The sequence below is a fragment of the Paroedura picta genome, chromosome 7 (assembly GCF_049243985.1).
Source record: "Paroedura picta isolate Pp20150507F chromosome 7, Ppicta_v3.0, whole genome shotgun sequence".
Classification (NCBI taxonomy): Eukaryota; Metazoa; Chordata; class Lepidosauria; order Squamata; family Gekkonidae; genus Paroedura; species Paroedura picta.
The window spans coordinates 71517652-71531282 of record NC_135375.1 but is presented as its reverse complement, the minus strand read 5'-3'; the positions used below and the strand labels follow the sequence as shown (position 1 = coordinate 71531282).

At 37.7% G+C, this 13631-nt stretch overlaps 1 protein-coding gene across 2 annotated transcripts in view; it reads right to left on the bottom strand.

The window, feature by feature from the left end:
- Positions 1-13631, bottom strand: part of PTAR1 (protein prenyltransferase alpha subunit repeat containing 1) — a 28508-nt gene continuing 14877 nt past the window's right edge. The window contains exons 4-7 of one of the 2 annotated variants that reach the window (XM_077344830.1): positions 13106-13210; positions 11035-11248; positions 8598-8914; positions 1-7243 (exon numbers count right to left, since the gene is read on the bottom strand). In XM_077344830.1, coding sequence (XP_077200945.1) covers positions 6898-7243; positions 8598-8914; positions 11035-11248; positions 13106-13210 — 982 coding nt within the window. In that variant the 3' untranslated portion in view covers positions 1-6897. The remainder of the gene's footprint in view (positions 7244-8597; positions 8915-11034; positions 11249-13105; positions 13211-13631) is intronic. The other variant, XM_077344831.1, reaches the window with a different exon arrangement.

Here is a 13631-nt window from a genome sequence, read left to right as displayed (position 1 = left end):
TGAAGTTGACAATGACTTGCTTTATTCTAGCTCTCAATGCCACCTGACAGATAAAAGCTCTTGTACTTAAATTAATGGAGGTTGTACAGCAACAGGGAATGAGTGAATTGCACTCATTAGATTATTCTGTAAAGGTAGCATATGCAAACAGTAAAATAATTTGACTGAAACATCACATTGTAATGACACTAACACAGAAAAGCAGGGGCTTTTTAATATCCAGGAAAGCACAAAACAATGCTGGAATATAAATAAGTTTTATAGGAAAATTTGAGCTTGAGAAATGTGAGGAAAGCATTTAATCTTGTGGTGTTTTATGTCATATGATTTACATTCAGTATTACACAGTGGAAAAATCCATACGTTTTCAGCACAAATCCATCCAAGAATTTAGCAAGTGCATACAGGGCCCTTGGTCACAGTTATACATGTATGTGTGTAGTCTACTAAAGCTTCTGTTGTACATTTCTGTTCATATAGTACTAATTCCAGCCAATTTTAAATACCAGCTGTTTCATTAGAGCATTCTCTAATGAATCTTGAGTATCTTGGGTACAATGGAATAGAATTTATGCATTTTTGGAGTCTTATTGTTTGAGCAAGCTACTCATCTACCTGAAATCAATGGGATTTATGCTACAATCCCATGCACAATTATTTGGAAGTAAGTACATGGAATACAGGGGGACTTGCATCTGATTAAACATGCACAGGCCCAGCTGAGCAATGCTTAACACTGATTAGGTCACAACCACTACTCAAGAGCATGTTATGTTCCAGACAGGATTGTTTGTGCTATAAATACACAAAAATCACATCTGCCTATACACAACATTACAATTTGCCCTGTAAGACTGGATATATATATGATCTTGGGGTTGGCAATTCCCCTGAAGTGTAGATACTTATAATGCATTAAACTGAAGCAGCAGCAGAAATTAATAATTCGTGCTGTTATATAGGACATTAAGCTGTCCTCATTTCAGGAACACTCTGGTGCAAAGAGGTAAACAAATACTTACAAACCTACAGGATTAGGTCCACAATGTGCAATCTTAAGCATGTCTACTTATAAGTAAGCCTCATGAACTCAATGATGCTTGAACTCTGTAGTGTGTTTAAGATTGCAACCAGTTACCTGTTTTGATTCAAGATATAAAATAGGCTGCATGTATGCAGAACAGGTGCAAAAGGCAGGTTTTTAAAAGCTGTTAACCAGTTACAGCATTAGATAGATGGCTAAACTGTTAAGAGACCATTGTTATTCACTTCAGTTTAAAATATTTACAAATCATATAGACTACATGATAAAAAGTTACCTTAACTTACTAGATAGTCTCTATGCCCTGAGTAAAACAGCAAGTACAAACTAGAAGTCATAAAAGAGTCTGAAATTCTATCGCTGACACTGAGCTACAGCAAATGCATAAACTGACCACACATATGCCCATTTCCTTCATGTGACAACAGTACAGCGCTTGCTTGTGGAAATGGCAGCATGGAGTTCGGCCGTTGGAAAGCTTTCTGACTTCTAAACCAAATGAAAGCATGCTTCCTTCAGCTGTTTGTTTTAAAAACATCATGAAAAAAATCAGATTGGCTTAGCTGGCACAGTGCTTGCTTTTTAAAACCCCAAAGTCTGGGGCTGTAGAAAAAAACAGGTCCTATCTCAGATCTGTTATCTGGAAAAGCCCACTCCTTCTACTGGTATACTACATTCGTCATAGAAAAATCCACACAGTTAATGCAAGAAGAAAAAATGTTCCATCAATATAAACCAGTTTTGCCTTCAACCTAAGCCTGCTTTTAAAGCATTCCAGAGTAGTGGGCTTTTCTCCTCCCTGTGATATTTCATGTCAAAAGTGTTTTAATTTCTTCAGTAGTGCTTTTAGTGGAGAGGAACATGTCTCAGGTGCTTATCTTTCACTCAGCTGATCTTGAGCTAGGGCACATATAAACTGACAGTGATTTTCAGTACTGCAGAAGACCCTAAAAACTCTAAAAGAAACAATAGTTTAGAATGTGAATAAAGCACCAGTTTTTAATTGAAAAAATACGACGACTTGGATGGAAGCTACAGAGCATTGTTGCATTTGGCTGTATAGGTAACACCCAGCTGTTTCCTGATACTGACCAACATTATTCACTAAAAAGTGAATAGATCTCATTATTTCAGAAACAGTAGCCCAAGGAACAGTCAATTCTTTTATGAAGGTATATTCTAATTACAGAATATCATCCCTACAAGAGAAATGTAAAATTTAAAACAAAGTACAGGTACTTGGTATAACTAACATTACCGCATCATTATATTCTTATCTTTGACATAGGTCTCCTACATAAAAGTAACCCTGTAACTAATAACAAATTGTGCAGTCTATTCAAGCGTTCATTATTTAACACTTGTATATTAAAACAAACAGTGTTTATGAGTGAAGTGTAATCATTCTGCAATGGTGGTAGCCAGCAGAGAAAAACAGATAAGCAAATGTTACAAACCATAGTACAAATAAATGGTTTCTACTGGTATTGGTTTCATGTTCACATACCACTTTGAAATCACTACAGCTTAACCCATTAAGTTTCCATCTTAATTATATCACCACTGCATTGTGAACAATGCTAGATGTAACTACTCTGGTCCTTTGGCAGTATTACTTCTCAAGCCTGCTTCATGCACAGAGAGAAATAAAAACATATCCTTTCTTACAAAGGATGCTCATGTAGAGGAGTAACTTTATCCATGTTTCCCTCCAAAAACACAAATGTATTTATCCCTCTCCCCAAGTAGTAGTATTAATTTTTCCATTGCTTTAAAGTACAGATTTTTAAAACAGTTTATGTATTTCGTAATACCACCATAGGAGAGCAAATCTATGTTCTAATTATTGTATGAATCTGATGTAAAAGCTATGGCAGATTCAAACATTATATAACAATGTGCCAAAATAGTTAACTGACACATACAGTTGTGAAGTATATGATACATAAAGCAACAAGTAAATTGCTAATTCAGCACAGGACAATGTACACATTAATTTTATCTGCAGTTAAGTATTATTTAATGGCTATTTGCTTACGTTGACCTCATGGTTAATACTTTTAAACAGGATTCTCATTTTTGAAGACTTATATAATATGGGAGATGGAAACCTATGGCCTAAAATCTTCCCAGAAACAGAAATATTTCCCATCCTGCTGAACCTCCAAGTTCTCATCCAGATTGGGTTTTTTGCCTCTATACTCTGATCCTACTCTGGGTTTCTCGCTTTCAGTTTGTATGAAAGTCAGCACAATTCTTTCTCCTCCGGTTTCTGATGGCAAGGGTTTAGATGGCTCTTAGCATGTGGTATAAGCCCATCTACTGATTCCTAGCACCTCAAGACTTCAAGACCTTTTGAGAACCTTGCCTCTACGGTAACCAGTTTATCAGTGTCCTGTTGCTTTGAGAATATAACCCCTTCCCCACAGACACTTCTAGCTTCCCCACTGGGTCTATTCAGTTAGGCGAAGGCACTGGCCCTCATCCAATCCCCATGCGTCTGGGCTATATATTATATCAGGGTGCGGTCCAATAGCCCAGCTCTGCCATGGCATTGACGCCCGAGGCAAGGGGATGAACCTGTTACAAACACATTACATCCACAAACAGCCACCAGAATATTTTCATCAGAAATATACCACAGCCAGACCTGATCCAGCAAATGGAAAGGGGGGAAACAGCAGAACTGCATTTGCTTATAGATCTTACAGTGCAAAAAAGAGAAAAAAATAACTCTCCTTAAATACATACCCACAGCTGAGTAATTTTTGGCGCCATATTGGTATTAAGAACAGGCAAGGCAAGAATGAACAAGCACTTGGAGGTGAACAGGTAAAGTCAGGTGTTTCCTCACTAGTGCAGTGGTTTAATTATTGTTTGACTATCTTAACCTCTGACACACTAAATGGTCAGTTCTGAACTACTTAGCACCAAAGAGCTGTGCTTGGTGACTTTTAATGTATGGTAACCACCAGGAGCCTCGAGGCAGAACTAAATAAATGGAACTGCTGCTTATATAGCCTCTTCTCAAAGACTTTTAGAAAAAGTTAAATGAAAATTAAGTGATCACACCTCTTAGAGCTCTCAGTTACAAGATGCCACAAACTTTCACACTTGAAAATATATTCCTAAGGAATGATCTCATATAGTATTTACATAAGACATTCAAAGTGTGCCATTAGAAAAAAATATTAGCTTGTGACAGGTTTTTTGATTTTAAAAGAGATGTTGCATTTTTTTGCTACGAACCATCAGTTTTCAGGTCTCTTAGGAGTTATTTTGCTTTTTTGTTTGCACTAGAATATTTCTATAAATCTTTTTAAAAACACCTTGTCCAGCTATACTATTCTTAAAACTGTTAAGATTTTATTCTACGTTTTCCAAACTACCAATTTAAAACCAGGAATCACTTTTAGAGGTTGACTGTGGTCTCGGAATTCCATCTTCATTTCAGCCTAAGTGATTCCTACTGCCATCACTGAGAAGTTCAAAAGCGTATTTGAGGGCAGGGTTTGACCTTACATCTATGATAATGGAAGGGCTGCCAAATTTAATAAGCGGAACTATCTCTATTTAGGTACAGCTCCAGGGAATCTAGCTGGGACTTCAGTTTAAAAATCAAACAGAAAGCAAAAACGGATTTCAAGTCACGTTTCACTATTATCTTTGAAAGCTCTCATAAAATCAATCCAGCTCAAGCAAAGAAGGAATTAACTGCCCATCATGAACAACATTCTTTATTGCATCCCCACTTCACATATCCTTCTTTCTCTATTGTACGTTTATGTGGCTAAACTGCAGAAATGGCAAAAAGGGAAGGATTACAAATAGACTAAGATCCACTGTAGCCTGGTGTTGCATATCCTTCACTGAATTAAATGAGGCTTGTGTGGAATCCCACAGGACCCCTTCAAAATGAATGGGGGAATACACCATCCCCAGGATTTAGTAGACTCTGCCCTTTGATGTTGTAAAAATAAAATGTAACTGTATTGGAAAATGACATTCTCTATATTACGCTGGTTTTTCTTGTAATTTCCAAATGTACATTAACTACCCAAATCTGAAATGTTTTATACTTTCAGAAAACAGATTAGCTACAACCAGGAACTATTTATTGGCTGAAAACAAATTTTATTCCTAGGTAGCCAACTCCTTTTATTTCAAAGCATCTCCAATTAATCATTTCCAATCTCCAATTAATTAAGCATCTCCTATTATTCATTTGGCAAACTAATTTGTTCTAATGCTTGCATGAGATTTAAGCTGCACAATAAATGCCACCCTTTAGGACAACAGAACCAAGCTGCTATACAGCTTTTACTAGTTTCTTACCCAGAAAAGCCACAGAATGTGGCTTTCTACTTTGTACAAAGAAAACAGGCCAAGATTGTAAATGGAAACATTTCTTCAATATCAGGAGCCATCCCAGTTGACAGTTTGAGTGAAAAACTTGAGCAAACTACTATTTTAGTAAGCACATTGTAAAATGATACATTTCTAAACAAGCAGTATTTGCTTTGAGAGAATGGGCACATGCACACACAGAGTACCATTGGCTTCATGACAAGTGGAGTCCTGTAGTGTCTGCTCAATCCAGGTATTTTTGTACCAAAGAATGTCCATATTCTGTGTGCTCCAGGCCAAACCCCTACCAAAACCACAGTGGGGCTACTATGACTAATGTCAATAAGGAATCGGGCTTATACATGAGCCCAGTGTGAACTTGGGAGGAAACAGAACTTCGAATTGGAACCTACGTGTTGCATGGTAGCACTATAATAGTTTCAAAATCTCAAATGTAGGAAAGCACTAAATGAAGGAAAATTAATTGTCTCAGCACCCAGTCTTATGTTTGATAGAGTTTTAAATAATGGCAAAAGGCTGCTAAGAGGAAGGGACTGAATCCTTCTCAATGTCAGCATGGCCATAGGGCCATTACTTTGTTGTTTCAACTCAATAAGGCCAGTCACCTTAACCTCTTAATTCTAAATATCTGTAGTGGTTTGTCTATGGCATGTCACGCTTATGAAGAGCTGCACAAATCTGTAGTGTTCACAATACATCTGGAAATATACATAACACTGACTTGATGAAAGGAAAATAAATTAAAAATGGTATGTAATGAAGGGTTTTACATAACCATACAGTTGGGATGTGTGTATGTGTATAAGGCAGAGATAAGATAGATCAGTCTTATCATGACTCTTCTGCAATTTTGTGTCAACTACACTTCACCGGCACTACAATGCACAAATGAGTTATAGTACTGGAATGTCCTCAGAGCAATCCAAATGTGCACTGGAAACAGGTCAACTATAGCATGAATTCCTACAGAAGAGCAATGAAGGCAATGCAATAATACAACAAAAAAATATCTTATTCAAAATCAATCTAGCTGAAAACTCATCTGAACAGCTGTTCTGGAGCATTATCGGTTTGTCTTCAAAGGCTGATGCCTCTGAATGTTTCTTGTGCATTTATTATAGACGGGAGATTTGAAAGCAAACTTGCTGCTAGCTAGAAGACCCACCTAGCTTATCTACTTAAACATTTATATTCATCTTAAGTTAGGGGACACTTGTTTTCAAGTTTATATTAAAACTAGGAGGACAGATATGGAGTTGCCCTATACAGAAATGTAAGTGCAGAAGAAGCTTTAAATGATTAACACAAGAATATTTAAAATATACATATAAATAAAAGTAAAGCCATCATTAGCAGATGAAGTTCAGCACTGACAACAATATCAAAAGGGTGGAAAGTGCCAAGAGCTGTGATGTGCACCTGTGTTTCAAAAAGAGAATATTGCACTAAATAGGGGACCCTGAAGGGATTTTAAAAAATTTCCTTCTTCATTGACCTAGAAAAGAACCCAGCCATTTTCTGTATGCACCAGCAAACCTTGCCTGTTCTACATCCCTGCACGTTGATAGAACCTGATCAATGAATCTGTATTCTGCTTCCAGACTGACAGAGTCCTGCAGAGGAGCACGTTTCAGCCGCTTGATTTCTTGAGTGTAGCCTTGTTTGTTAGATTCAACCAAGCCGTCAACATCCATGGCCTGAGTCACATGGCCAAGGGCACCACCAGGGTGAGTGTTATTCAGAGTTCCGTCACTGCTGTCTGCAGCCACCGCCCAAGTGCTTGGAAGTACAAATTTGTTCTTTAAGTGGTGCTGAAGGTAAAACATGTGCCGTCTTCAAAAACAAGCCAGAAAGAAAGTCAGATGTCATTTAGCATGTCTAAGAACATAAATGACTGATCAAGGAAAACATTTCTGTCCCTTCTTTCCTAACCTCAATGTAGATTGCTTCCCATCGTGTTAAGCATTAGAAAAATAAAGGTTTTATTTCCTCCAACTTGGATTTTGGGGGCTTATATCCAATTTACTATCACTTAAAATTTCTCTGCATTTGTTGGGGACTGAAAACTAATCGATTTATTACTACCTGAAACTAACAATGCAATCCTAACCTGAATTGCACCCTTCTAAGACCTATGGATTTGGGATGTAATTTGGATCAGGATTTCACTGTAAGCATCATCGGCGCCATGGATTGGAATTTTAGGTGATTCACTACAGGAGACAATATGAGAAATACCCTTCACCAGCAGGAGATATCCCTGCCCATTCATCTGTCTGAGTCATACTTGTGGAGGCTGTGGCTATGACAGAGGCAGGAAGGCAGAGGGATGGAAGAATCACTAGCCAGGACCATCCCATCCTGTCTCCCTAGTGTGTTGAATGCTGGCCTGGAAGTATCAAGGGGCCAGGAAACCTGGGTAACAGAGTTCTGAGAACATCTGACACTAACATCAGACATCCTAGGGAGCATGTTTTGTAAGGTTAATGGAAACTTCAGGCACAGCGTTCAAAGTGGTGATGTGGAGAAAGACAGGAATAGAGAACTCTATTTTACAACTGCCATGGAAAAGGGAAAAAGGAATTGGAAAGAGGTTTGGGGTTTGTTGGGCGGGTGGTATACAAAGGGATTGGGATTTACAACTTCTACAGTGGAGACCGAAACAATTATATCAGCTTCTCTACAATTCTCAAAACTTTCTTTAGTGCTGCTTTTATCATTTAAACATGTTACTGCTTCTGACTGGTTCCCTGTTTCTGAAATAATTAAGTATCCTGGAGATCTTGAGATGTTTAACCCATTCTAAGTTTTTAAAAATGAGATGAAGTGATACTGATTATCAACAGATCCATCTTGCTAAAGCCAGCCTCTGGGGGCTTTGATAGAACATACAACACCAGTTCGGATTGGCATTAAACATCAAAACAAGAGTTTTTTTTTTCAGGTGAGCATTACCCATCAAACAGAATAAAATTAATCCACAACATTCCATACACAGAGACAGCTCCAAGATAATTTAAACTGCTTCCTGAATGCATTTTATCATGCAGACTGGAAATTTTCTCCACATTGCTACAAGCCTCTGTCCACCAGCACCACCATTTTTAACAAGCCTGCAGGAGAAATGTGTCTAATCTGAGCTGCAAGCATCCTCTTCAAGCCCACATCCATGAATACATTTCCTTACCTGTGACACCATAGAGTTTCATGCCCTGGGTAACTATTAATTAAATCAGTGCAGAGCTCTACTTCTTCCTTTAGAAGAAAAGGGTGATCTGGCCTTTGTTCTTCCACACAGGCAGCCTCTGCTTCATCATTTTCTTCAGCTTTTGGAAGACTGGCTACTTGTTGATTGTTCGGCTGATTATGTATCTGAACAGTACAGTCACTCATGGTTCTGCCAGTCAAGGACTTTAATAAAAACTGGCGGTAGTGGAATCCACTATGGTCTGAAACATGCATGGAAACCCAGGGTTTAGTGGAAGAAAGTTCATCAAGCAGAATCTGAAAATCAAAATCAAACAGCAAAATTAACACAAACACAAATACAACCCCCCCCCCAGCAGAAATTTTCTATATTAATGTTTCAGTTTCCCCTCAAAGTGACACTCTTGGGTCCTCTACTGTTAAGGCATGCTCTCCACAGCTAAAACAAGTGGAGCCAAATGAAAATATATTTATTTAGAAATCTGACATTCAGCAATTTGCTTTTAGTTCTTATCACTGTTACATTTGCTAGGGATTGGCAACCTGTCTGTTTTGGGAAGGATCTTTGGATTTTCCTCAGGGCAGGCCATTTTTTCTTTTTATGATCACCTAATTGCCATTAAAAAAATTTGGGTTCTATAGTCAAGAAACAAAACTTCTGGGCTTTTTCAAACACTCCCCCCCCCCAATCAAGACCTTATTCCTTTTCATACAAGGTACACTGAGGAATACGAGATGCAGTGCCTGTGAAGCATTTACCTGTATGTGTGTGTGTTAAGCCTTTATCTATTTCCTTCTGACCTATGATCCTACAAATTAACAACCTCAACAATGCCCTGTTATTAACTGTCTTGGTCAAGTCTTGTGAATTGAGGGCTGTGGCTCCCTGCCCTGAACAAAATTTCAAAGTAACCATTTTCTGTACACTGTGAGAGTAAGTTCTTTCAAAGAACTTTAAAAAATTATAGCTTTCCAGTGACAACGTGTGTTTATATTCTCCCACCTGGGATTTTCAATCTGTTGCTTTAATCAGCTTTATAATTATTTCTCTTTCAAGAGCATACTATTCAAATACTGTATCAACAAATATACAGAGCTCCCATTTCCTGTGTATTTCTCTAAGTTTTTGAAGTGATTAATCAGCAACCAAGACTACAGGCAGGAGTGCAGAGATTCAAATGGTGTTTCTGGGGAGGAGATTCGCAGCATGAATTGGGAACTGGTAGAAACTGTCAATTCAGTTTGGATCCACCCTTTAGTTTTCTTGGACTAAATATAGGAATGTCTGTTTCAATTTTACCAAAACTAGTTTTGATTTTTAAAACCAATGAAAAGTGCCCTGGCTGTTCCTTTAATTTTTTCCCTACACTCTATTTGGGAATTAAGGCTGCTATACTGTCTGATTTTCTCTTGGGGCATGTGACATACTTTTCAGGTTATTATTAAATGTCCTTATCATTCTGGAAGATTCTTAGGTGACAAGCTGGGGTGCACACAGTGGCTTCCTTGCAAGGAGATGAAAGCAGCAAATAGCTTTTGCAAAGTCAGCACCCTTCTTCTAAAAATGCCTAGTAGGGCAGCAGACAGCAAAGGATATGAAAGAATGAAAAGGCAAGCACAGTTACTGTGGAAGGTCAACGTGCCTACAGAATAAAGAGGCAAATAATCTAGTCCACTGATGAAAAATTGCAACTGGAAAGCCATTAGGCTATTGTCAGGTACCAACAGCCTCCAAGTTGCTTGTACAAGGTATTTTAGAGAGTACCTCCTGAGAACCACCCTGAAGGGATGGCACCAAGTGTTTCTCACACAAACATTGCTGTTTATGTTGATAACACATTTTGAGAGCCAGTTAGCTGTATTCAGGATGCTTGATGTCACATTCATTCAAGAAATCTGCAAACGCTGAGCTGAAGGATTTCCTTAGGTATTTGAAAGGCACTTGTAAGCATCATCACAGTACTAAATTGTCTGATCTGTCTCTCAACCTATACCAATGCAATATCTGCATTTTAATAATAGACAGTCCTTGGAGAATATAGGCAGAAGGAAGCCCTAAAATTATAATATTAAAATATATGTTAATTTTATTCTATTGGGAGCATTTATGGCTTGTACCAGTATATGATTTATCCCAAGTTTCCACTGCTATACCCTAGCGTCCACATTCCTTTCTCTCCTCGGTTATCATTTTGAATTATAACTATCCACCAGTGATATTATTTAGTGGTTTAAACAGCTGCTGGTTTCATGCTCTTTATACAATTGAGCTCAATCGAGTTTATATCATTTTTAACTTTCTTGTCTTCCAAAACAAATCTCACTAGGCTTATGAGTGACAAAATTCAGTTCCAAGGGTAAATATTATTCCAGCTCCTACAATTCTTACAGACATTCTGTTTGCTATGGTACCCTACCTTTGTACTGAGCTTTGCCAAGTGTTGTAAAACCCAGATGCGATGGGACCAGGCATTATAATTGCTTGGATATCTCCCAGCAGCTTCACAACAGACATCCATTTCTTCTTTTACCAATCGTTGTATCCTCTCTGTTGGTGCCATTTCCAAATTCCCTTTAGTCACCAGAGTGGGCAAGGAGTTTTCCTGAAATAGTTGTTGCAGCACCCATCGCCTGGTTAAATGGTGCAGAGAGTTAAGAGTGCAAAAAACAATTTAAGAGTGAAAGCATTTTTTAATTAGATGTTCTTAATTAAGAATACATTCAGAGTTGGAATGGAGAAAAGAAGGAATACAGCCAACACTCTCACATCTCCCAAGTGGAGCCCAAATGCTTTTGTCAACATTTTATCCATTAGCCATGATGGGCTAACACTGAATCCTCCTTAAAAAGGCATTTAACTTGTACTCCCTTTTGTTTCAGAGAGTCATGATGTTGGGACTGCAGCAGAACAGCTAGATTTGAGTTGAGTAACAGCAGAAGCACCAAGAAGATTTTGGTGGTATAAACTTTCGAGTTTCAAAGCTCTCAAAATCGATGGGAATTTTTAACTCTTGAAAGCATATACATCCTTTAGTGTAATCTGAACTCCTCAATGACAATCAACTTCATAGAGTGAAATTCAGTCCACAATTCTGCAATGCAGGTCTCTATCCACTTTTTCCAAACCTTTCATAATTTTGGCTCGGTTCAGATATGATGCCAAACCCATTGGTTGGTACTCTTCAAACAATCCTTTTGTTTCTGTTCTCCCTCCTTTCCCTTTATGTATTCAGAGTCAGTTAGTTACTTCCTCTTCAGTGCAAAGTACAGTTCAATAACAACCTTCAAACTGAACTGTAAGCCTATCATCTTAAAAAAATTAAACTGGAACAAACATCTTAGTTTTCCCCCATAGTTGCTTTTTCTGTGTTTTTCAAACATTTAGATATCCTTTTTTGAAATAGGGTCACCAAAAACACACATACTGTTCTAAAGGAGGCCATGCAATAGGTTTACATAACAGCAATATAATATTTTCTGCTTTAGTTTCCTTTCTTACACGGAGCTAACAGCTCCCATCCCGTTCTTATACTGAGTTAACATTTCCACTGAGATCTCCAGATTTCTATCCAGGTAATATCAAGCCTGGCCTGTACATGGAACAAAATGAAACAGCACAATCCTGAAGCTGTACTATAGGTAGGAATATAGGTGAGAATTGTCTCTATATTCTCCCTATATTGAATGTACATATTTTCATGTGGTGGTGTGGGGGGGGGGGCACAGCACCTATCATATCAGAAACAAAGATTCTAACCCAACATACTTGCTGTGCATTAATACTATATTGCACAGAGTGATTTATATAAAGAATATTCACAAATGTGAACCCCACAAACACATATACACGCACTTGTAAGCTGAAGTGATATCTATAATAGAATTCTAGGACTTCATTCCACATTTTACTGCATCTGCAAGATGAGGCCTCAGTTGATGTAAAATAGATGTACTGCCCAAAAACGAATTTAAAAATAAAAAATCTTCACACTGCAGAGGTTATGGGCCCGCCTGCCAATAAGGGCTTCTGACAGCTTCTTCTCTGCCAAGTCAAATCCAAGGATGATCAAAGAGCTATTTTCTGAAGGAGCTTCTGAAATTCTCTTCTTCCAAAATTCCATAGATTAGCTTTTAACTGAACTGTGCAAATACTGCTGAGATATTACTGCTTTGGAGTTATGGTTGTCAGTAACTGTACCATATTGTAAAGAATTACTTGTTTATTGCCACAGTTAGAATTTTTATTTACTTATTTGGATTTTTATATGGCTCTGGGCAATTTACATGGAACATTGCATTATTAATTTTGTTTGAACTTTTGATAATCTCAAATTTAAGAAAACTGGTATATAAATATTTAAATATATTTAAAAGAGACTTTCCAATAGACAATCTGATAATTTCTCAGATGGTATTTATCAGTCATGCTTCATCAAGCAACAAAAGTATTCCGATACTTTTTCTAAGAAAACAAAGAGACAGACAGACCTGTGAATCCATGTTTCTGGACTCTTCGGAAACTTAGTTAGTGCTAGTTTCCCAAGATGTAAATCTTTAACTGGATTTAAAGTGCCAGATAGTATTAGTTCTTTCCTAAACAAACAAATTAATTGGGACAAACATTAACTGCAATTGACCAGCACACTAATTATTTTAAACAATGATAAAGCATTCTATCATTTTCCCCAAGTCACACTTCATATCACTTTAAAACAATTTTGAACAATCAAAACATTTCCCTTGATGAAGCTGTTAAGTGCCAAGCGGCAATAAAGAGTACTATTGGCATGCAAATACTTTGTGCCCATGTGGGCTTCTCTTCCCACACAGCCAGTCATCACTTGTAGTATTCCATTCAGTGACCTAAGTTTGAGTCTAGAGGCACATTTAAGGCCCACAAAGTTTTATTCAAGATACAAGCTTTGGTGTGCAAGCACACTTCTCCAAATATAATGGAATAGTATTTCCTCAACCCACAGTTTTGTGGTAGCCCTAAGGTCAACAAGTTCAACTC